This window comes from Pseudonaja textilis, chromosome 1 (genome assembly GCF_049901715.1).
Source record: "Pseudonaja textilis isolate UNSWEBS1 chromosome 1, rPseTex1.2, whole genome shotgun sequence".
NCBI lineage: Eukaryota > Metazoa > Chordata > Lepidosauria > Squamata > Elapidae > Pseudonaja > Pseudonaja textilis.
The window spans coordinates 21,027,850-21,049,686 of NC_141990.1; the positions used below are offsets into that span (position 1 = coordinate 21,027,850).

A 21,837-nucleotide genomic window follows, 5' to 3' on the forward strand; every position below is an offset into this window, starting at 1 on the left:
TCCTTCCTGCCTTCCTTACAGGATTAGGCCAGTAATTTCTTCTAACAACCGGTTCTCCGAACTGCTTAGAATGTTAATAACCGGTTCTAGCGAATAGGTGCGAACTGGTAGAATCCCACCCCATATGCATTTAGTATGTAATCATTTTTAAAAAACACCGTCTTTTTTTCTTTCAGCTTATAATTAAACCTATTGACAAAAAAGCCGAGGTTTTCAAGTTCTTCTCCTCACAGCCTAAAGTCAATAAACTGGTGAGTGCTTTCTTATATAGAAGACAATCTGTGGAGTCCATGGTGCTCTCTGAGTTGGTTGTCTTCATGTAGACATTTCATTACCTGATTAGGTAATATCATCAGTGTGAGTGAATGTAGGCTTTGCTCTGTTTATGTATAGTAGCTTGTCCTGCCAGTGTTGGTGGGAGTGTGGTTCTCTTATTTCTGTCCCATTATAAACATGCCCCATTATAATAATGGCCAAACCAATCTATGCTCAATTGGAACAAAGATCATGTGACACTGAATTGGACTGGCTGCCTAGACTTTGCTGAATGATTTTATTTTTAGTAATAACGATTCAAGCCATAAATGATTGTGAGAAAGCAAAAGGGGGAGTGCTTTTTTTCTGACATATACCTATCTAGACATTAAGACATGCAGGGTAAGACTTACTCCACTTCCTATAGCTAGGAGAGCCAAATTAGGTGGATATTTATTTATCTTACAGTGTTTATAGACTGCTCCAGTCAGAACTGCTTTTGAGCAATATACAGTTCCTACCTCTGTTACGTGAACATGAAAACAAAAAGGCAAAATCTATAACATCCATCAAATCATATGCATAGAACTGGAAATACACCATATTCAAACAAAATAGAATTATTATTTATTGGTAGAAAGATCAATCATTCTCCTCAATTCCTAGGGTATGTTGGAACAGCTGAATCTTTTGAAATGTTCTAAACATCAAAGGGGAAGGATCCATTTGGAATCTTTTAACATTCTCATTCAGGACTTAATATTTACAGTATAATTATGCCTTTTGTCCCTTAAAATCTCTGTCAGTTACCAAGATATGCACATGCTACATGCAAGTTCTGTACGTTCCTTCATCAATCTAGAAACATAGCAACTTAGAAACATATGTGTATCTCTCCATTATAACAGTCCTAAATGAAAATCACCTTCTCTCAGGTCCAAGCCAAGTACAGAGATGGAGGTTATCAATGGACCTTTTAAGGGCATTCAGGAAATAATGAAGATTATCAGAATGGGATGGCATTCTGGTTTTTTTTAAAATATTTTCCTACATAGTGGTTGCTGAAAACCAAATCAATCAGAGATGAATTTTAGGTTTACCTGGAGAACTAAATTGAGTTTCCCTTTATACTCTGAATTTTCCAGACATGTGACAGACCACTAAAGGAAAAGGGATACTAGACTTCTCTTGGGTAGTTCCAGAAAGACATTTTCTTTTCTCCTTTCTTGCAGATAATGCAACTCTTCATTGGAAACCATGATTTATTCATGAGAAGGAGGCGAGTGGACCCCATTGAGATCCAGCAAATGAAAGCTCAAGCCAGAGAGGAGAAAGCAAGAAAGAAGGTGACTCTTAGAACTGGTTCAAACGCTGAAGGATTTCACAAAGTTTGCACTCACTTCCAAGCTGCTCAACTGGCAGAAAATGATCAGATATATATCATTATCATTATAATTCTAATGACTTTTTGCCACACTATATTGGTTATGAGTCTCACTGAAAAATTAAAGTGGACAATGTACTTGGAACATTGAGTAGAATTCAAAGAATAGAATATTTGGCCAAGTTTGATTAGATACACAAAGAATTTTTCTTTGATGCAGAAAATCTCAGTGTACAAGAGAGTAATAATAATCATAATAATACCAATACAAGAGGATAGTAGAGAAGGTGAGAAGGATAATAATAATTCTACAGCCATTCATTGTGGGGGAATACAGAGTACTGAGACATAAAGCAATACTGTGAAGGTTAGGTGTTCAGTAGAGTGATGGCAATGGCATGAAGAAGAAAAAAAACTGTCCTTGTGTCTAGTTGTTTTGGTATGTAGTACCGTATAGCAGCATCCGGAGGGAAGGAATTGAAACTATATGTCTAGAATGTGAGGGGTCTGCAGTTATTTTTAAAAGAAAAGTAGATTTTGATCTATTTTGAATCCTTCTGTATATATAACAGTGAGAAGTTTAATACATGGGTTTTATTTTTTTTTAAAAAAAAATCAGGAACAAAAACCAGAACTTCCTCCTTCTCTTCTTTCTGATATTTTATTGTATCTGTTGTGCTGTTTGCTGTGCAGATTTTCCTACTCCAGAGAAGTATTCCTGGACAGTAAAAAAAACAACCCTACACTACAAATAAATATGAAATCAATAATGTAAACCTGCAGTTAATTTTGGGAAGATTGATTTGTAAGATGACTGGATAGGGTTTGCAAAGGATAGGTCCCAGCCCCTGGAAGGTTACAGTTGAAAAGTACGTAATATAAGAGGAGGACTGGAAAAACAAGAACAAGGTGAGCCTGGCTGCATTGCGTTGTGCAGTTCTTGCAGATGTCCAACCTCGCTCATTCTCCTCAGATGGAGCACCAGAGGCTGGCCAGGGAGAAGCAACTGCGGGAGGAAGCCGAGCGAGCCAAAGAAGAACTGGAACGACGCCTCTTTGAGGTGGAAGATGAAGCTCGGCAAGCTAATGAGGCTCTGGTGAGTATCGCTGTGGCAATGAAGCCTAGTGGTAGGTGGTCCAAGGGCTTCTGGTCAATTAAGTGTCTTCATTTTGCACCCACTTAAATTTTTCATTTCATTTATTATTTTATTTTATTTATTTTTTAAATTGATATGCCACCATCTCATTATCCAGAGAGCCTCTGGGCAGCTTATCATATGAGATGCTTGTTTTTGAATTCTCTTCCAGCGCCGTTCAGAGGCAGCAGCAGAATTGCTGGCTGAGAAAGCTCAGATAGCTGAGGAGGAAGCCAAGCTGTTGGCTCAGAATGCTGCCGAAGCTGAGCAGGAGCGCCATCGATTGGAGTTGGCGGCCTTGAAAACCAGCGAGGAGAAGCGACTGATGGAGCACAAGATAAGGGAGGCCGAGCTGATTGCCATGAAGCTGGTGAAGGAGTCCGATCGAAGGTGACACTCCATGCTAGAAACTTAGTTGGTCATTCTGCATGTGCTTCCTCAGGTGTTTTTGATGAAAAACATGTGTACAGGTAGTCCTTGACTTATATGATTGGTCACTTAGCAACCATTTGAAGTTACAGCCTATCTGGAAAAAGGGAGTTATGACTGCTCCAGAGTTCCAGCAACAGTGTTCTGACTGTTTTATGATGGTTTTGCTGAAAACCGGAAGTTAATCCTAGTTTTTAGCAAGACAATGCCACAGTAAACAATGGATTTCCTTAATAATCATACTATTTGCTTAATAATCATTGCTAAAAAGGTCATAAAATTGGGTCAGTCACATGACTGATCCATTTTATGACTGACAGGCTCCATTATGGTCATATGTCAAGGACCTGCATTTCTGAAAGCTGCCTAGACTCTAGAAAACTCCTTGGATGTGTTTGTGAAATCATCAAGAATCAGTTTTTTTTAATTTGTGACACATCTTGATTTTTTGGACTGTATCCTGCTGGCATTCTGGTTCCTGAATGTTAGAGGGATTCTTGGCAGTATAAACAGCAAAAGTTCACGCTTATATGAAAAAGTAATTTTAAAATTATATTTAAAGAAGCATTTCTAATTGTTTTTAATTGTAGTTATCATTAAACTGCGTATTTAAATTACAAATTAAAATTTAAACAATAGTATTTAAATCCACACATTTTAAAGTTTTAAAATTGCACATGAATGTGGAAACAAGTGAATAATTACCTCTTTTCTACTAATCTCCCAATTATTAACTTAATATTAGGATTGTAATCTTTCTGAGTATAGAAAAAAAAATAGAAATTAATATGGTGAGATCCTTAATGAACTGAGGTTTAGCAGTTACCATGGTTCCCTAATAGCATGTATTCTCTTAGGTTTTGCTTTTGAGCCATGAGGTAGCCACAGAAACCCCATCTATTATCAAAGTTGACTGAAGCCTATTGTGCTTTCCGGGCATTAGTTAAGGACTGTCTTTGAGAAATGAGGATTGATTTGCTTATGATGATAATTTGGCTTCATAGGGCCAAAGAAGCTGAGCATTTAAAACAGGACCTACAGGAAGCCAGAGAAGCGGAAGAGAAAGCAAAGCAAAAGCTTCAAGATGTCAGCAAGTTTACCTCTCCTGTGAGTTTTGTTTTGTTTTTTAAATCATGATAGAATAACAATGATTTAATTTATCCTTAGGTAAAGGATAATCCTGCAGTAGGTAGACTCTCTTTCCATCCACTAAAGTTGTCTGGAAAGCAGAGAATCATGGGCAATGTAGTATTCCATTAAAAGTATCTCAACATCTTTTTCAGCTAGAATTATGGGGTGTCTTCCAAGGAAGGACTGATTAAAAAGAAAAATGTGAATACTTGGTGCTCTCTTTGAGTTTAATTATTTGTTTGCAGATGTCTTGTTACCCAACTAAGAGATATCATTGGTATTGATGTTATTTGCAATGTTGTTAGCTGGTTGGGTAATGAAATATTTGCAAGCAGACAACCAAGTTTAGAGCTACGTTCCTGAGCTAGATATTCTCTCCTATTAAAAAAGGAAATATTTAAAGTTACCAAACATAGAAGGGTAAAATGATACAAACACAATGACATTGTGTTTGTAATTGATGCTTTCAGGGTAGAGTTTGTTAACCTCAGGCAAACTGAGGAATCTGTTTCTACTAGAGCCTATCCACACAACTTCCACTCAGATCTGTGCTTGGCTGTAATTATGCCATCCAGTGGTGTGTTTCTGTAACATTTTCTGCATAAATTCACAGTTGCATAGCACAATCCCATGTGTTCAAAATCTATTCCTAAACGATATAGGATTCAATATCATAGCTTTTTGTTTTTGTGGTCTTTTCTAGCATACTGTCAAATGTATTTCATCTCTGCCTGCTGACACGAGGGACACCAGTGGTGACAAAGGATTTGTAAAGATGGATTTAAGGGACATTGATCTGAAGAGGCTTTCCTTGGAGATAGAGAGAGAGAGGTAGGATTGTCTTCCTGTAGCTGAAATAAGGCCAGGCAGATTCCAGAATCAGAATATTAATGATGTGCCCGAATGGAATTCTTCCCACTTTGTATCTTTATTCAGAAACTTATTTTGCTTCATGTTATATATTGGCAGGTATTGCTGCTCAGCATAGAAATCATATTCCCAATGCTAGAAATATTAGATCCCTTGCTAGTTTCTGCACATCTATATGAACTCAATGATCTCTTGCCATCAGAACAGAAGCTTTGCTTAAAATAGACCAAATGAGGTAAAGGGGATCTTTTGAACTTTTTATCTGAAATCTGAGCAAAGGCTACTTCAGGAATCATCTTTCTTTGCCACATATGGGACAATTCATTTGCATAAATTGAGGGCTATACAGCATAAATCTTCCCCTCTTCAAAGCAAGGATGGTGTGTCCTTTCTATGATAATCAGAGGACATGGACTTAGTAACAGCATCTGTGAAAACTGAGTCCAAAAAAAGAGTGCAAACACTGCATCTAAAACATACTTAATGTTTGCTAGATTATGAGTATACAACTTTTTTTACCTGTAAGATCCACACAGGTTATCCATCAGTAGTTTGGGAGCCTCAAGTTTGAGGCAAACTCATCCCAAATTATTCAATTTGGGAACTGTATTTGGTCCCACACATGGGACCACAGGTGTAAGGTACAGCTTTGTTAGGTTGATCCATTAGGTTCTCAGGCCCTGAAATCTGTTCTTAGTCCCAGATACTAGTTCTGGGTCAGGTACTATTTTAATTATGTTCACAGCCCATTTGATTATCTCTACTCTGTTTACTTTTTTGTTTTGTCTGTGTTTCATAGGTTAGACTACTTAGATAAGAGTAGAAAGTTTGAAGATCGGCTAAAAGAACTCAAGACTGAAATCCATGCTCTCAAACTTGAAGAGAAACACGCCGGATTTCTTTCTCATTGGAACATAATCCTTGACTCTTTGGATCATTCATCAGAGAAGGAATACAAGGTTCCCATATAGTCAAGCATTTATTTCTTAAATTTGTAACAAATGCATACAAAAATAGCATTTTAGTACTCTTTCAAAAGTCCACTAGAAGTGTCTTCCTGGCACTTGCAAGCTTGTTTAAAAACAATGACTTTTCTTTTGTAATTTATTCCTGGATCTATGGCCGAAATATTTAGGACTGTCATAATGATTCCAGTGATTATAAAAACTGGCAAGTAGGAATGGGTTTCACCTTTATTCAACGAAATTAATAAATATGGTCAAATAAACTTCAATACTAAAAAAGTATAAAAACTGCTGATGGTATGTAATGTTAGAAAAAGCTTTCTTTATTGAGAGATTACCTCTTTTCTCATGTGGAAGAAAGCAAACCATCTTAAAAAATAAATCGGACTTAGTCATATACAGTTTAACAAAGATTTTACCAACGAACCAAACTGCTTTGACCTAAAGTACTTTAACTGAGTACAATAGAAGTTGTTTTCCACCAGATTAAAGGTTTTAAAATTGTCTCTCTTATTCTGTATTAACCAATTGCAGCTTTTCAGGTTCTGCTGAAGGACGCTTTCTCAATCCCAGTATCTGATCATTGAAGCAAGAAAGACCAGGCACTAAACTTGATAGTCTTGTGTATTTTAGCAGGAACACCAATAAAGGGTCAAAACAAGGCAGAGCCTGTGTTCCACACCCTCCTGTTTCCATAAGCTTCATTCTTATTTTCTCTGTCCTTGTCCTTAAGCAAAATCCCCTAAGCTCTGGGAGTTCTCCACAGGATGTTTTTCTTTTCTTTTTTTTAAATATATTTTGATTGAGTTTCTTTTATTACATCGTAAAACATCATGGTATCAACAGCGTTCTTGGCATCTGTACAGGTTTTTGGTTTAAATATCATAATACATTATATTACATTTGTTATTATTATATATTATATTATATATTATTATTATTATTTATATATTATTATATAATAGCTTTAACTATGATTACTATTCTTATATCGTTATATAATTTACAAACTTTTGTTTTACTTTCTTAAGGAATATTTCAGTTAGGCTTTTTGCCTCGCTTCTTAGTTCGCCACAGGATGTTTTTCTTGTTGCCACCACTAAATTATTATTTGATTTAGAAATTATTTTCTACCTTTCCCATATTTGTCCTTTTACCTGCACTGCACAAATCCTTCTCCCTTTCCTCTTCCTTCTGAATTACACAAATTTGGAGGTGGGGCTTGCATTGTCCTGTCTTGAATAGCAGTTCTATCACCCAATCATCTTCGACATTCTTCTCCTGCTCCTGAATCTTTGGGTAACTACCCTTTCAGGGAGAATGACTAATAGTACAGTTGTTTCTGTAGTTTATCCCTATGAAGCTTACTTTTAGAGATGCTTCAACCTGATCCATTTTTTGAAGGTGACTCTCCAGAAGAAGAAAAAAATCACTTGAATAATAATAATAGGATTCTTGTAGAATCCTGAGTTGATTTTATGTATTATCCAAGCCAATGCAATATTCAAAGTTAATCATGGACATTATATACTATTTAAATTTTTTATATTCTGTAAGCCGCCTTGAATCGCCATGGGCGAATAGGTGGCAATATAAATTCAATAAATAAATAAGACTTCTGGAAATAATAATTTCTGCATTTCACACAAGAGCATTTCAGTCCTTCATAAAGGGACAATTTCCAGACCAAGGGAGTTAAATTGATTTTTTTGGCTTTCAAAATGTTTCGTGTTATTCTGAATAAACATAAAACCTCAATTAATGGCTAATATACTGCTTTTTTAAAGGCTCCTGTTTGGATGAAAACCCTTGAAGCAGACCTGTTTAATAATCTGCCACAGTCCTTTTCACCATCATGCCTGCTAAATGTGATTGAGAATACCATGCCCAGTACAGCAACAGAAAACTCTTTTCCAACCCATCCCCTGGTTATCAATAACATGGAAACAGGACGCCGAAAGCACATTAAGGTAACCGGCTTGAATTTCATTTTCAGTATTCCATATGTCCTATCTACCAATCTTTTCCTTGGATTATGTGTCTATATCTTGATGAAGTATTTATACAATAGTTGGTTCTCAAGATTTAGGTTAGCCCACTCTTTGAGCTTCTGCTCTGGAAACCACACGGATGCTTTGGGATACTTGTGACTGGACACAAAGTGTAGTTATTCCTTGTTCCTTATCTTCAATGTGCCATTGAATTTGGAAGTACTATTCAGCTCCTGGGTCCAGCTGACAGATCTACTCCCAAACAGTCAGTCAGTCAGCCAGTCTATCTCACTAATTTCACATTCACCTCATCTGTTGTTGACTTCTTTTTCCATTTAATGTCTTTTCCCAAAGAAAAGTCCAAGAATAATCAGTTCTTTCAAAACAAGTATTAAAGGGAACAGGAAAGGAAAATACCCAGTCAATATGATAGCCATGCAATCAGAATTTTTAAGTCCCACAGTGAGATTTTTAACGGTATATGGAGATCTTCTACCATATCTCTGTGAGCTATTGGATGAGGGGAGAGCAGATAATTCTATGGGGGAGAGGGAAGAGTGAGAGGGAGGGAGTGAAGGAGGGAGAAAGATTTGTTTTAACGCCTTCTTCAAATACCAATCATACCTGTTGTATGTGAACATTTGATCCATTATACAACTGTGGTTTAGAAATGATTTTTTCACTTCTTGGCGTAGGAAGTGATGAGATTCCATTTTATTCCTATTCTAATATCAATTTTAGACTGCTTCTTTATACAGTTGCCTTTTTTTAAAGAAACATATCATCTTTTATTCTGTACCTTTAAAATGTTTCAACTCCATCTGCTGTAAGTTATGTAATCTATTTGCCTTATACTCAAATATCTTTTATATTTTCTTTATGGCTTCTTAGGTCCAACAACACAAAACAGATGTGATCTATATCTGAAGCAACAGAATGATCAGATATCCAACTCAAGTTATCCATCCAAAGATTTCCAGACTACTTTCATATTCTGGGGGAAAAAATGCAGCTGCTGCTTAAAGCATAAGAATGGAAATATTTCTTTTCCATTCGTAGGAAGTGGTGCTCATATTCTGATATAGAAATACCTAGGTAATACTAGCCAACTAGAGATCTAAGTCTGCAAATCTAATACACCTTACTATTTAATACATCATCTTGAAAGTAATTGAACATTTCTATTGGATTACTTGAAGATTTGTCATGCCGATATATGTTTGTAAGAAGAATCTTAAGAAATTCAAACAGATCTATTCTACTACGTTCCCAAAGTCAGCTCTATTAAGTTACTTGAGAGTTAAGAACTGAGTTGTATATTCATTGAAGAATTATGAACATGCTGTTAAATTTCATTAAAGGCAATGGGATTGTATCAATTAACTAGATTAAGGTTCTGTACATTTAGAATTTTTCATAAAAGTGGAAATGTAAATTTATGATGGCGAATATTTTTATTTTTGTAAAGTGTTCTACAATTACTTTGTCTTTCTGATTAAAGGACAAAATTCTAAACGCCCAAATCTGTTTATTAAAACAGAATCAGTGGGAATGCTATATATGTCCTTAAGCCAAAACTGGGTTGGGCTTGTTCAGCTCTTTTGCTAAAAATAGAGCCTGATCCTATTCACACACTGAATGCTCAAATGTAAACGTATTTATTATTCTGCCATGTAAAGAACTGCAGCCAGGAGTTCCTTCTGAGAACAGAAACTTAGGATTGTGCTCTTATTTAACTTGTATCCCATCCTACGATGAATGAGGCTTTAAAAAAAATATATGATGAAAAAGAGTTTGGAACAAGAAGTAAGGTAATATGCTTATTTTAATGCCGGTATCTAAATAAAAAGTCTGTGTTTTATGTTTCTTAAAATTCAAAGCAACATAAATCTTCCATCAAACATTTTATTCTCTTCCTGTGAGAAATGAAACAGCAGGAAAATAAGCCAATGAATAAGGCTAGAAATAGGTTTGGTTTTCCTTACAAGCCGCTATTGAAGACCACTATTGAAGCTTTCTTGGCACTGGTGTTCTTCAATTACTTGATTCCAGTTGATGTGTCAACTGGCTGTTCTGATCACAACAGGGTCATGTCTTTTTCCTCACAGTAGCCATGCTTTCTTGCAATATTGCGCACATACAAGCTTCAAATGGCTAGACAGAGAACAAGCCATTTGACATTCAACAGAGCTACCACTTCCATTATGGAAGTTTGTAGTACCTGACCCAGGAGAATAAAGCCAACTTCTAAACAGAACATATTTGGTACATGCCTTGTGAGCTGTCCCATTGAAATGGCACCTGGCCTATACTTTTTCAATTCATCCTCTCTGGCGAGAGGAGGGTTATCTTACTGGGAGTATATTAGCAGCTGTCAAGACAACCTTATATCATTTACCCCAATACTCAGAATTACAGCAGTGTGGTTATCTTTAGTGTCACTTTAAAAAAAATATGATACTGGAAGTCGATTTCTGAATTGTGGAGGTACTGTGGGAATAGCAACAGTGATGACACTGGGAAAAAGTTGATGTCTGGATGAGTTTTTAAAAGAGAAAATATTTGTCCCTATTGCTTAGTTTCTCATATTCTGCTTAACAAAGTAAAAAGCCAGTTGCAGAACTGAGTTAGGTCCTATCACAAGGACCAAAATTGCTTTCATCAACCTGAAGACTCTTTGAATTGGTAAATAGCTTCTCCCAGCATTAATAGCCTTGACCATGCTGGCTATTAAATTCTAGGAAATGCAGATACTTGGAAGGGCACTTGGGCTGGAAATAATGGACTAAATTTATGGATGGCTTCCTGAATTTGAGCCAATACTACTTGATGGGGAGCCAAAAAATTATGAGGTTCTGGAAGAGAATTCAACTCTTTGCTTCACATAGGAGAAATACAACTCAAAGATGATCCTACAATATAGTGTCAGGCAGATATATTTTTCAAGTCTTCGTTCTCCCTCACCATTTGCTAACATATAGCGGAGTCATCAAGGAAGATAACTTTACATATCCATGCCACATAAATGAGGCTGTAGGAAATTATAGTGCTTATCGCCAAAAAATAGTGGAGGAAGAGGAAGCAATAAATTTTATTCATATACGGACAAACTTTGTGAGTAGAACACCTTGGAGTTCTTGTTAGTCATATAGTTGAAAAATTAAATCACTAACACTACTGAGCTTTGTGGGCAAGAGATTAGGATGATAGCTGAAAGGTGCTTGTTAAAAAAAAAGTCGAGGATAGGCATCATGGAAACATCCCCTCACCTATGCTTTGGTATCTTCCTTGGCATATTAATGACAGCTTATAGACTGTAGTTGGTTTAAATTATTCATTAGAGAACTTGTTTTAAAAATCTAAGGATTTCCGAATTTAAATTTGACATTCTATAATAGAAATTATTGTGATGTTGTACATCAATATTTATAATATATATGAGAACTTTAAAGTGTCTGAGGAAGTAAAAAGTGCAGTTTTCCTCAAAGAGCCCCCTTACAGTTTGCACTAGGAACTCCAAGGATTGTAAGAAAATGACAAATATCAGGCAAGGCATATTTTGTTCTTTTTGACAGCAGCCCTATTAGTTTACTCATAAGAAATCAAGCTCACTTCAGAGTTTTGTATTGACAATGAAGTGATCTCTGTTCTTTTGTCTAGTTATAACAAATGTTTTCTAAATTAAGTTATTGTATTTTTTTTCCAAAATAAAATTTCTGAACAACTTCTGGTTTCAGTGTCAAGTCAGTATTTTTACAATTTCGCCTGGAATAAAGACTGGGATCAAACTCAATAAATTCCAAGACTGACTCTGGAAAGATGGCCGCTAAACTCTTTTGATGGTCTGTAAATCACCACCCACAGAATTGAGCTATTGTATAATTAGGACAATATTATTATTGTTCAGTCACTTCCTTCAAAGCGACCAATGGCTGTCTATCTCATAGTTTACAAATCCTGCTGGTAAATCCAGACTCGTTGACTGTGCTTGTTTTGAGGAAACCTGAGTTATTAACTCATGATGTTAATTCTGCAGTCAATTCCTTCCTTGAAGCCTTCTGCTTTTAAGAAGAGGCATTTTGGCACTTAACACAAAATTGTCACTTTGCAGTTACACTCAAAACAATCAACACAGGAGTGAGTAAACAGTGTAAAATCCCTTTGTTGTTATCAGATAATCTAAGGGCTAAGTGGGTTTATAAGGTTCCTTTAGCTGATACCAACCATCGAAGTTTGGGGAAGGAGCAGAGGACTAATAACTATATAAAACCTCAAATGGAAAAGAGCAAAGGTCAATCCTCAATGAGGCAACTCTAGGATGCCTTTTAATACAGTCTTTGCACAGCAACACCACAGGCACCCAATCATTCCAGGCGTTCATCACCTTCTTCAACATCTTTCAGGCTGAGCACTTCAAGGGTTCCTTTGCCTTTGGTTTCACACCTGATCAATTCATCGATCTCCCGGAAGCAGCCTGGATCCACAAGGCACACCTGCAACATTAGCACTATATTAGACTGGAAAGGCCATATCTTACAAAGAACTGCCCTGGTGAATAAGACCAAAGTGAACCCACCATCTTTCTTCTCAAAGTAACTTACAGGTAGTCCTTGACTTATGACAGCAATTGTGACTGGAATTTCTGTTGCTAAGAGATATGGTCCTAAAGCTTGGTTGCATCGCTTGGCAACGATAATCCCCACCATCCCATTTGTCGTCATTCCCATGGTCATTAGGAAAGGGAACTTCTTTTAAGTAACCAAGTCACCAGGAAAACTGGCAGGAAGTTGCAAGTCCCAAATGGCTTGCAAGCAGGTTGGTATGCAGTTAAGTGGCTGCTGTCGAGTGAGGGAAAGGCACAAGGAAAACCCGGGGATGGTGCACAAAGGTATGAGGGAAGCACAGGGAGAGTGTGAGAAAGAGACATGGAAGAAATGAGGCAGGGGATGCGGGAGGGGAAGATTTATCCCAATGACTTGTGACCTTCCCTACCAGCTTTCCTACTGACTTTCTGGAAAAGCTGGCAGAGAAGGTCACAAATGACAATCATGCAATTGTCGGATGCTGCAACTGCCTGAAAGCCCAATGCCAAGCAGTCAGATTGCCATCACATGACTGCGGGGCAATGGTGGGATTCAAACATTTACTACTACCGGTTCTTTGGGCCTGGCTTGGAGGACGCGGTGTGGCTTGGTGGGTGTGGCAGGGGAAGGATACTGCAAAATCGCCATTCCCTCCCCATCCCACTAACCTGCTTTCCAGCTCCCTTCTCCTGTGCAGGGCAACAAAAGAAGACCCAGCAGATCGGCTGGGATTCAATGGGAAGCAGAGAAGAGATGGGGGCGGGTCCCGTCAGAGGTGATATTTGCTGGTTCTCCAAACTACTCAAAATTTCCGCTACTGGATATCCAGAACTGGTCAGAACCTGCTGAATACCACCTCTGCTGCAGGGGTTCTGGTATGGGCAAAACCCCCAAGGACCAGTTATAACCACCATTTGTTCAGCACTGTCATAACTTCAGAACAGCTGCTAAACAAATGGCCGTAAGTCAAGGAATATCTGTAGCTAGATGCTTTCAAGAACGAGGGTATAAAAATCTAATCTATTCCCATTACATCCCTGAACCCCACCACCCCGCCTTCTGTTTTTACTTTCACTACTGTAGTTCAATGATATTTGGCTCTAATGGGGGAAAACCATTTAACAATGCTCCCTTCTCTATGGATATGCTAGATCTCCTCTTAAATCTTCTAAATCATTTGTATGTGGTAGCAAGTAATACAAGTAGCCCTTGTTTAGCAACCATTTGCATTTATAACACTGACGAAAAAGTAATTCTATGGCCAGCCCTTGCATGTATAAGAGCCATGGTGATGCAGTGGTTCGAATGCAGTATGTTTTCTGCTGACTGCTGGCAGTTCAATTCTCACCAGCTTAAGGTTGACTCAGCCTTCCATCCTTCTGAGGTCAGTAAAATGAGGACCCAGATTGTGGGGGAAAATATGCTGACTCTGTAAACCACTTAGAGAGGGATGGTAAAACACTGTGAAGTGGTGTATAAGTCTAAATGCTATTGCTATAACCTTTGCAGGTCTGTAAAGCAAAAGAAAGCTGCAGTAAGATCATAAGCACAGCTGTGGTTTCGCTTAGTGACTGCTCCACTTTAATAACTAAGTGGTTGCTGGTTCCATCTGTGGTCACTAAACAAGAAGACATAATAATATAATATATATATCATATTATATTATATAACATATATAATATAATTTTCCTTGTTTTGAATTTCTTGCTAGTAAGTTTTTGCAATGTGAGAATTAGATAATCTCTCACTGTTTTCACCATTCCATGGTTAATTTTATAAAGCTGTTCTGCCTCCCACAAAAGAAGTGTTATTATCCTGTGGGTATTTTGATTTGCCCTTTTAGAAGTTTTACGAGCTCCAGTGTATTTTTTAAATGGAATGGAGAAAGAACACTAAATTGGGCTGGAATGTCTATCGGTTACACTTCTACCCAACTAGGTTAAAAACCCAAAGACTGCAATTCACTGAAAGTCGACAAATTTGCTTGAATTAGAAGAAAAAGGAAAAGCAGATGTGTCACAATGAAATCTCTGCAGCATCCCTGTCTTTTGTTGAAGTCTTACATGCTCATATACCAAACTGCCTTATGACTGTATGCTTATCCCAATGCATTTTAAAACGTCTTCTGCAAGAACCAATGAAGTTTCCTTCACAAGCAATTATGAAAATGACTGCAGTCTAAGTATCAATCCTTACTTCTTCTCTCCAACACTTGAGTATAAACCTTCTTTATAAAACCAAAGGCACAGTAATAGCTTTTTCCCAAACAAAAAGACTGGGGGAAGGACATTGGGCTGCTTACAATTTCCAGCTGTTCATCAAAATTCTCACTTTCGATTACTTTGATCAGTGGCTTCAACTTCTCTTTCAATCTCTTGCCTTCTTTCCGAGGCAGGAGGAAGCGTAGCCTCATGTGTGCCCGCTCAATCTGCATAGTTTCCTTCAGCTGCTTGATGACTTCCAAAGCCTGCAGAGGAATCCAAACCAAAGCACTGATTTTGACATTTTTATCCCGCTCACCTTGAGAAAAAACTGGAAAAACTTCGTCTCACTTCTGATTTCGTACTTTTAGTCATGTATGACATTTGTTGTGCTGAGAATTGTTCTGCTGAGCATATTTTTATATCCAAGACTAACCAGCAGGGCAATCTTCCACCCAGTCAAATAGAGCTGGTGAGAAGACACCTTGCTTTTTCAGAAGAAGTATGAATTGCATTGCAAGCATGGGAAGTACGTGCAAACCCATTAATTTTTAATAGATTAATACAGCATCTAAGCATTGTTATAATTCATTCTTCATGGGACTGTCCTTTAAGATCATCCAGAAAGTTCAAGTGGTCTGAAATGCTGTGGTTTGCTTGCTTACTTAGCAATTGGGGTACAGCCACATTAGACTGTTGTTACTGGAGCTGCACTGGTTACCAGTTTGTGTCCAAGTGCAATTCAAAGTGCTAGACATTCTCTACAACAGGGGTCGTCAACCTTTTGGATCTCAAGGACCACCAAACTCATAATTTTAAATCCTGTGGACCAAAAACCCTGGGAAAATCCCCCCAAAAGCCTGTAGGATAATTCCCCACCCCGTTTTCCTACCAATCGTTCATTCTTTATTTGGGATCGCAGGATACTGTCTCCAGCTCTGTTCTCAGGGGGAGAGAGAGAGAGACTTTTGTCTTCATGCAAGGCAAGCAGCAGAAGTCTTTCTTTCTTGTGAGACTTGTCGTGCTGATGCAGCCTCTTGGAGGAGGATGCCTTGCAGGGTCCCAAAGACTCATTTCTGGTGGAGTTTGGAGGAGAGAAAGAAAGACTTTTGCTGCTTTCCTTGCGTGCAGCCAAAAGCAGAAGAAAGAAGTGGAAAGAAGCAGCCCAGTGGCCAGGTGAGGCATGTGGGGCAAGTGGGGCAAGTTCCTCACCTTCTGCCCTTTCCCCCCTCCCCTCACTACTTTGTGTTGTTTGCAATGCGATGCATGGGCAAATGATTCCCATGGGCCATGTGGGCGGCGCAGCCTTATGTTACTGCACAGCCTGGATTACTTGCTTTGGGGGTGCCATTTCTCTGCGGACCACCAAAATTTTCTCACGGACCACCAGTGATCCCCAGCCCACTGGTTGGTGACCACTGCTCTATAAAGCTCCATACGGGCTGTAGCCTACATCTGTTTTTCTTAGATGCTGCCTAGTGAAAACAGATGAACATCCCCTCCAATTGTGAGATGGGGAGCAATCTTCCTTTGCACCAACCTTCGTAAGGCAAGAGTGGATTCTATTCTTATGTCCTTCTAAAAGCTAGGGAGTGCTTGCCTTTTTAAAAAAGAAATATGGAGATTGAATTGTTGGTGGAATCATTGGTGACAGAATATTACTTTGTCATGTTGTAAAATAGTTTTAGATAATGCCTCCAATTGTGAGTCCATTCGGCTTTAATCCCTATCATGAGACAGGCAAAACAAGTTGGAAACAGGTAACAGTCTTTCTTGCAAATTTCAACTTTATGAAATTCTCTTCCCATTGACCCCAGAGGCCTAACCTACTATCTTCACAGCTGTATCTGACAAAGGATAGCAACACAGTTTTGATTTTCAGATGTTGCAGGACTGTTACAGTTTCCTGTGCAGTTTCTTCACTGTACCTAAGTGGTTTTACTTTCTCGTAAGTAAAGACTTAGTTTTTATGATGGAAATTTAATATTTTCCAGAATTAATAACAGTATGTTCAGGATTTAAAAATGCTGAGTTTGAAAATATCCATCCATGCCATGGTTGGCACAGTACTGCATTAAAAATGAAAAATTGCAAGAAATTCTACAAAATGCAATGCACAATTAATGTTAATCTATGGGTTTAAGCATGCTTGAGGCATCTGCAGAAGAAAAAAAGAAGCAACTTTCAAAAAAACATCTTGCCCATTTACTTGGTGACAAGTCAACTCAAGCCAGATGATCAGGTATTCCCTCTTACTTCAAATTAGTACAGGTAGCCCTCAACATAGGATTGCAATTGGGACTAGATTTCCAGCTGTAAGTCCTAAATCATGCACCTACCTAACCTGGTGTCAAGTGTTTGAAATGTGGTTGCACGACCATATATTGCGTGTGAGGCCCATTTTACAATGGCCAGAAGTACTTTGCAGGCCATAAAACATCCATTCCAAGCCTGTCCTAACTTTGAACTGTTGTTTGAACTGCCATTAAGTGATCAATCGTAAGTTGAGGACCACCTGTAAAGAGAAAAAGCTACAGGGTCTCCTCATGCTTTTCATTTGTAGGCACAAAGTGGCTTCCTTCGGAGATCATCTACCTGCTGCTTGGTACTTTTCCCAGGCTTGACTGAATAATGTATATCCTTCATAGCTCTTTCAATAAGGATGACTGTGTAGGGTCTCTTGGTTTCTGGATTGACGCATTTGTCTGCAACAATGGTTGCAATGTCACGAAACATCTGCTCCAGCTGAGTGTGGCGTTCTTTATCAGAGACCTGCAATTCCCCTTTGGCTAAGATCTGAAACAAAGGAAAGTTTATTTGGACTTGGGTTTTTTCAAATTCAGAAGGTATATCATCCACCATCATCAGAACTCTGATTCAGCTTTCTAGACGATTTAGGAACCTTAGAAGAATGGCCAGGGGTGGGATCCTACCCGCATAACAGCCGGTTTGGTGAGCATGTGCTTTGCGTGCATGCGCACCAAATGTACGCTACATGTGCACGGGCTGTTTACAAATCACCGGCTCCTGCCAGCATTCACCTTCTCCTGCTGATGTGTGGAACTCAGCTGTGCCATGCAAAGCAGCTGAGGTGGCAAAAGCAGGGAATAAAGCACAGTCTAGAACCGAGCGGGTGGGTGGGCCAAACAGAAGACAAGAAGACCATTGCAGCGAACCAGTTGGGTCTCAGCTGTTCTTCAGAACTACCGGTTCGGGAGAACCAGGCCTAACCAGTAGAATCGTACCCCTGAGAATGGCTGTCTTAAAGAATCCCTGCAAATTACAAAGTAGAAATACTGACTTTCTCAAATTAAGTTTCACCCTTGGTTATTACATGGAGACGTCTGTATAGTTTTGGGGGCAGCAATACAGAAGACCTTGGGCCAGTCATTTTCTTTCAGTCCTAGGAAGGAGACAATGGCAAACCACTTTTGAAAAGCCTTGTCAAGAAAACTGCAGGGGCGTGTCCTTCTTTCAGGATTTTGTCTTCCCAGTCTACCTTACAATCTGAAACTCTTCCTGATACTCTTCTGACAATGATCCAAGGCTGAGTAAGCACTGCTGTTAACAATAAATGTAAAAGATTGTTAACCATAAGAACTGCTTTGCAGATGGGTGGCAAACAATTTAATTAATAATATCAACAAGGCTATGGAAGACTGAATCTGTAAATCAGAGCATAAATTGCATAATATTTTAACCTTCTCAAGAACAAGCAATATGGGATGAAGCCATGAAAGGTTTTTTTTTGTTTGAGTTCAATTTCTGAAATATTTAAAAGAGTCAGTGGAATATAGCATTGGACTAGGACTGAAGAGCCAGATGAAGTCTATACTCAACCATGAAAACTCCCAGACTGATTTTGGGCTAGATCTTATTATACTTCAGCCCAAATCACCTTCAATAGCTTAGTGGTCTCAAGTACCCTAAACACTGATCCCAGGTTGACCTAAACGCATAAAGGGCTTATACTAACTATTGTTTCTGATATATTATTTGAAGTTCTTTTTAAAAGTTGAGGAAAGATAAAATGAGACAAAAAAACCCACATTATTTTTGCACAATTTCAATACCTACTGTTTTGCAGATTTCTGTCTGATCATCTGTGCCAAATGCTTTGACGAGGTCTTCCTTCTTTGCCACTTGACCTTTGGAGACATTCACAAACACTGTGTCTGTCTGCAATACTTCATCAAGGTCCTTTTCACTAGAAAATTAATTTTACTTGTTAATCACATTTTAAATAATGCATGCAAACAACCAAAGTATTTGGATAGTCTTGTTTAATCCATACTGATTACTGCTCTTTAAATCTGCCTTTGATTTTATTATTATGGCAGGGGAATCAAATTAAACTGTTACATTCCACAAGCAGGATACTGTAGTGAATAATTGCAGAGTTCTATCTCAACTGGCAACGACATATTGTCAAGCAACAAACTTGTAATTTGGTTAAAAATACACAAATGATTAGGAAACATCTTAATCAGTTAAAACATTAAAGAAAGCAATACTAGTCCAAAGGCAAAGTCCTATCTGCTATTTACCAGTAAACAGGTAGCCATCCTTGAGTGGCGTGAAGAGCTGTGGTGGTGCAGTGGTTAGAATGCAGTACTGCAGGCTACTTCTGCTTATTGCCAAATCTCACCAGGCCAGTTCAAATCCCACCAAGCTCAAGGTTGACTCAGCCTTTCATCCTTCCAAGGTCAGTAAAATGAGAAGCCAGACTGTTGGGGCAATATGCTGACTCTGTAAACCTCTTAGAGAGGGCAATAAAGCACTGTGAAGCAATACATAAGTCTAAATGCTATTGCTTCACCCAAATTTGGTTAATATTGCAGCTTCTACTTAAACAAATTGCTCTGTGAAGGCAGTATCTCATGTCCTGATCATTGGATTATGTGGACCTGCCCTTGGGAATGAATTCAAAGCTGCAAATTGTGAGACTACCTTGTCAGTATACCATAACACCTATTTTAAGATCACTGTATTGGTTGCTAGTTTCCATTCTAACCACTGAGCTAAGGTGGTGCAGTGGTCAGAATGCAATATTGCAGGCTGCCGACTGCCAGCAGTTTGATCCTGACTGGCTCAAGGTTGACTCAGCCTTCCATCCTTCATGGTCAATAAAATGAGGAATCAAACTGTTGGGGGCAATATGCTGACTCTGTAAACTGCTTAGAGAGGGCTGTACCGTGAAGGGGTATATAAGCCTAAGAGCTATTGCTATTGCAGACCTAAGTCAAAATGTTGGTTATTTTCTTTAAAGCCATATCAGGCAATGTCTTTTCAAAACCAAATCTACCCATTAAGTTTTCCAAGGAGGACCTATTGAAAATTCTTGCCATGGAAGAAGTGCAGAGGGATAGGCTAGAGTGTTACAAGGCAATAAATACATTGCACAGATTTATCTTTTTTGATTTGCATTGCAAACAGGGGAATAGAAATTTAAATAATTTAAACAAAAGTTTACATTGTTCTTTACTTGGGAGTGAGTTCCATGTCATAAAGTTCTCTATAACTGTCAGAAGGATGAGAATTTTGAAAAGGGTACATTCACACAACCAAGGCAAATTAAAGAGTTGCATATTGTATAAAACTAGAACAAAACACGGTTATGGCAAAGCACCTTCATCATATTTTGTTTCCCATGTTAATCATTTATTATTTTGTCCTGAATTCCTTGTATCATCCAGTTTTGAAAGAAGCTACTTTGAAATTGTCATTTCCCCAGTTTCTAGCACATATATGGGGATGTGGGGAAGACACAGGGCAGCTCCAGCTGCTTTGTTATCTCACACTCATGGGTACATGTGACGGTGTGGTGAAACAAGATCAGAAAGAAAGTGCAGAAGGCTTAAATTTGCCTATCCCTTTTGCAGTGGCTCCATGGTGTTTTATTTTTATTTTTATAAAACAGTTAAATGAGCAGGGTATTTTCACCACTTACTGATAAACAGGAGGTAGTGTATGACTATTTTCTTGTTTTCTGGCAAATTGTAAATCTCCCAAGAACACATATAATAAATTCTGCCCATTTTCAGCTGAAGGGAGGTTCATGAAACTTTTGTGTTGAGGTAATGATTCGTAACCATTTGTCTCTCTAGTCTGAGAGCTCAAAATAAGGAAGATATATATTCATCGTTTAGTGACTGAAATCTGTTCTGAAATATGACTCCACTTAGTGTAACTGGGTCAGTGCCAAAAGAAATAGGATATAAATTTATCTCAAGCTTAGATGCATTTTTCTCAGTGAGATGGGCAGCTATATAAATTGAAATAATACTTAACCTTGATTTTATTCTATGTTATGCCCTTCTGACCTATTTGCTTATTCTTTATCATACTACTCTGTTTACATTGTTCCAGGAACTGCGGTTAGTAGACAATAGTTAAATAAATAAAATGAATACAGAAGTGTAAATACTATAGTTGATTTATAACAGCAACATGGTTACGAGTTTAAGCCTTACGATTTGCACATGCTTAAAATAAACATTTTAAGGCAAGTTGTTAACTTAGGAGTTGCAAAATTGAAAAAAAAAAGAAAAGATAAACCCTGGATTTATTGACTGATTATTTATTTAGGTTAGTCTTGCATGTAAACTCGCAAACTCTGGCTTTGTCCAACGTCAGCGGACGCGACAGGACTTTCCTGTTCCTCCCCCTGCGGCCCCAGCTCCACTCACGCGCCGCTCCGCCAGCCCATGACTTTGTTCCGGTAACAGGCAATCTCAAAACGCTTCCCCGCCCGTCGGATCCGCACGACGGCCACATTGGTCAAGCGAATCTGGTTAGTCGGCGTGAAGATCGCCATGACGCTCCAACTATCGCCGCTGGACAGGACACAGGCCAACAGCAGAACCCCTTCCGCCGCTCCCTTGTGACGACAC

The 21,837-nt window shown here is 38.4% G+C and overlaps 2 protein-coding genes across 3 annotated transcripts in view; one reads left to right on the forward strand and one right to left on the reverse strand.

Moving 5' to 3' along the window:
• Positions 1 to 9,675, forward strand: part of LOC113441557 (merlin-like) — a 31,434-nt gene extending 21,759 nt beyond the window's left edge. The window contains exons 10-18 of one of the 2 annotated variants that reach the window (XM_026708615.2): positions 177 to 251; positions 1,488 to 1,601; positions 2,613 to 2,735; positions 2,947 to 3,164; positions 4,208 to 4,310; positions 5,038 to 5,165; positions 6,004 to 6,163; positions 7,957 to 8,139; positions 9,052 to 9,675. In XM_026708615.2, coding sequence (XP_026564400.1) covers positions 177 to 251; positions 1,488 to 1,601; positions 2,613 to 2,735; positions 2,947 to 3,164; positions 4,208 to 4,310; positions 5,038 to 5,165; positions 6,004 to 6,163; positions 7,957 to 8,139; positions 9,052 to 9,087 — 1,140 coding nt within the window. In that variant the 3' untranslated portion in view covers positions 9,088 to 9,675. Of the gene's footprint in view, positions 1 to 176; positions 252 to 1,487; positions 1,602 to 2,612; positions 2,736 to 2,946; positions 3,165 to 4,207; positions 4,311 to 5,037; positions 5,166 to 6,003; positions 6,164 to 7,956; positions 8,328 to 9,051 lie in introns of those variants that run through there. The other variant, XM_026708614.2, reaches the window with a different exon arrangement.
• A 1,560-nt stretch (positions 9,676 to 11,235) lies between these two features.
• Positions 11,236 to 21,829, reverse strand: SBDS (SBDS ribosome maturation factor). The gene is made up of 5 exons (XM_026708617.2): positions 21,634 to 21,829; positions 19,022 to 19,151; positions 17,540 to 17,740; positions 15,046 to 15,210; positions 11,236 to 12,653 (listed from the first exon to the last, which is right to left on the reverse strand). Exons 1-5 carry the CDS (start codon positions 21,759 to 21,761, stop codon positions 12,525 to 12,527), a joined length of 753 nt encoding a protein of 250 aa, XP_026564402.1. The 5' UTR covers positions 21,762 to 21,829; the 3' UTR covers positions 11,236 to 12,524.
• Positions 21,830 to 21,837: the final 8 nt, after the last annotated feature.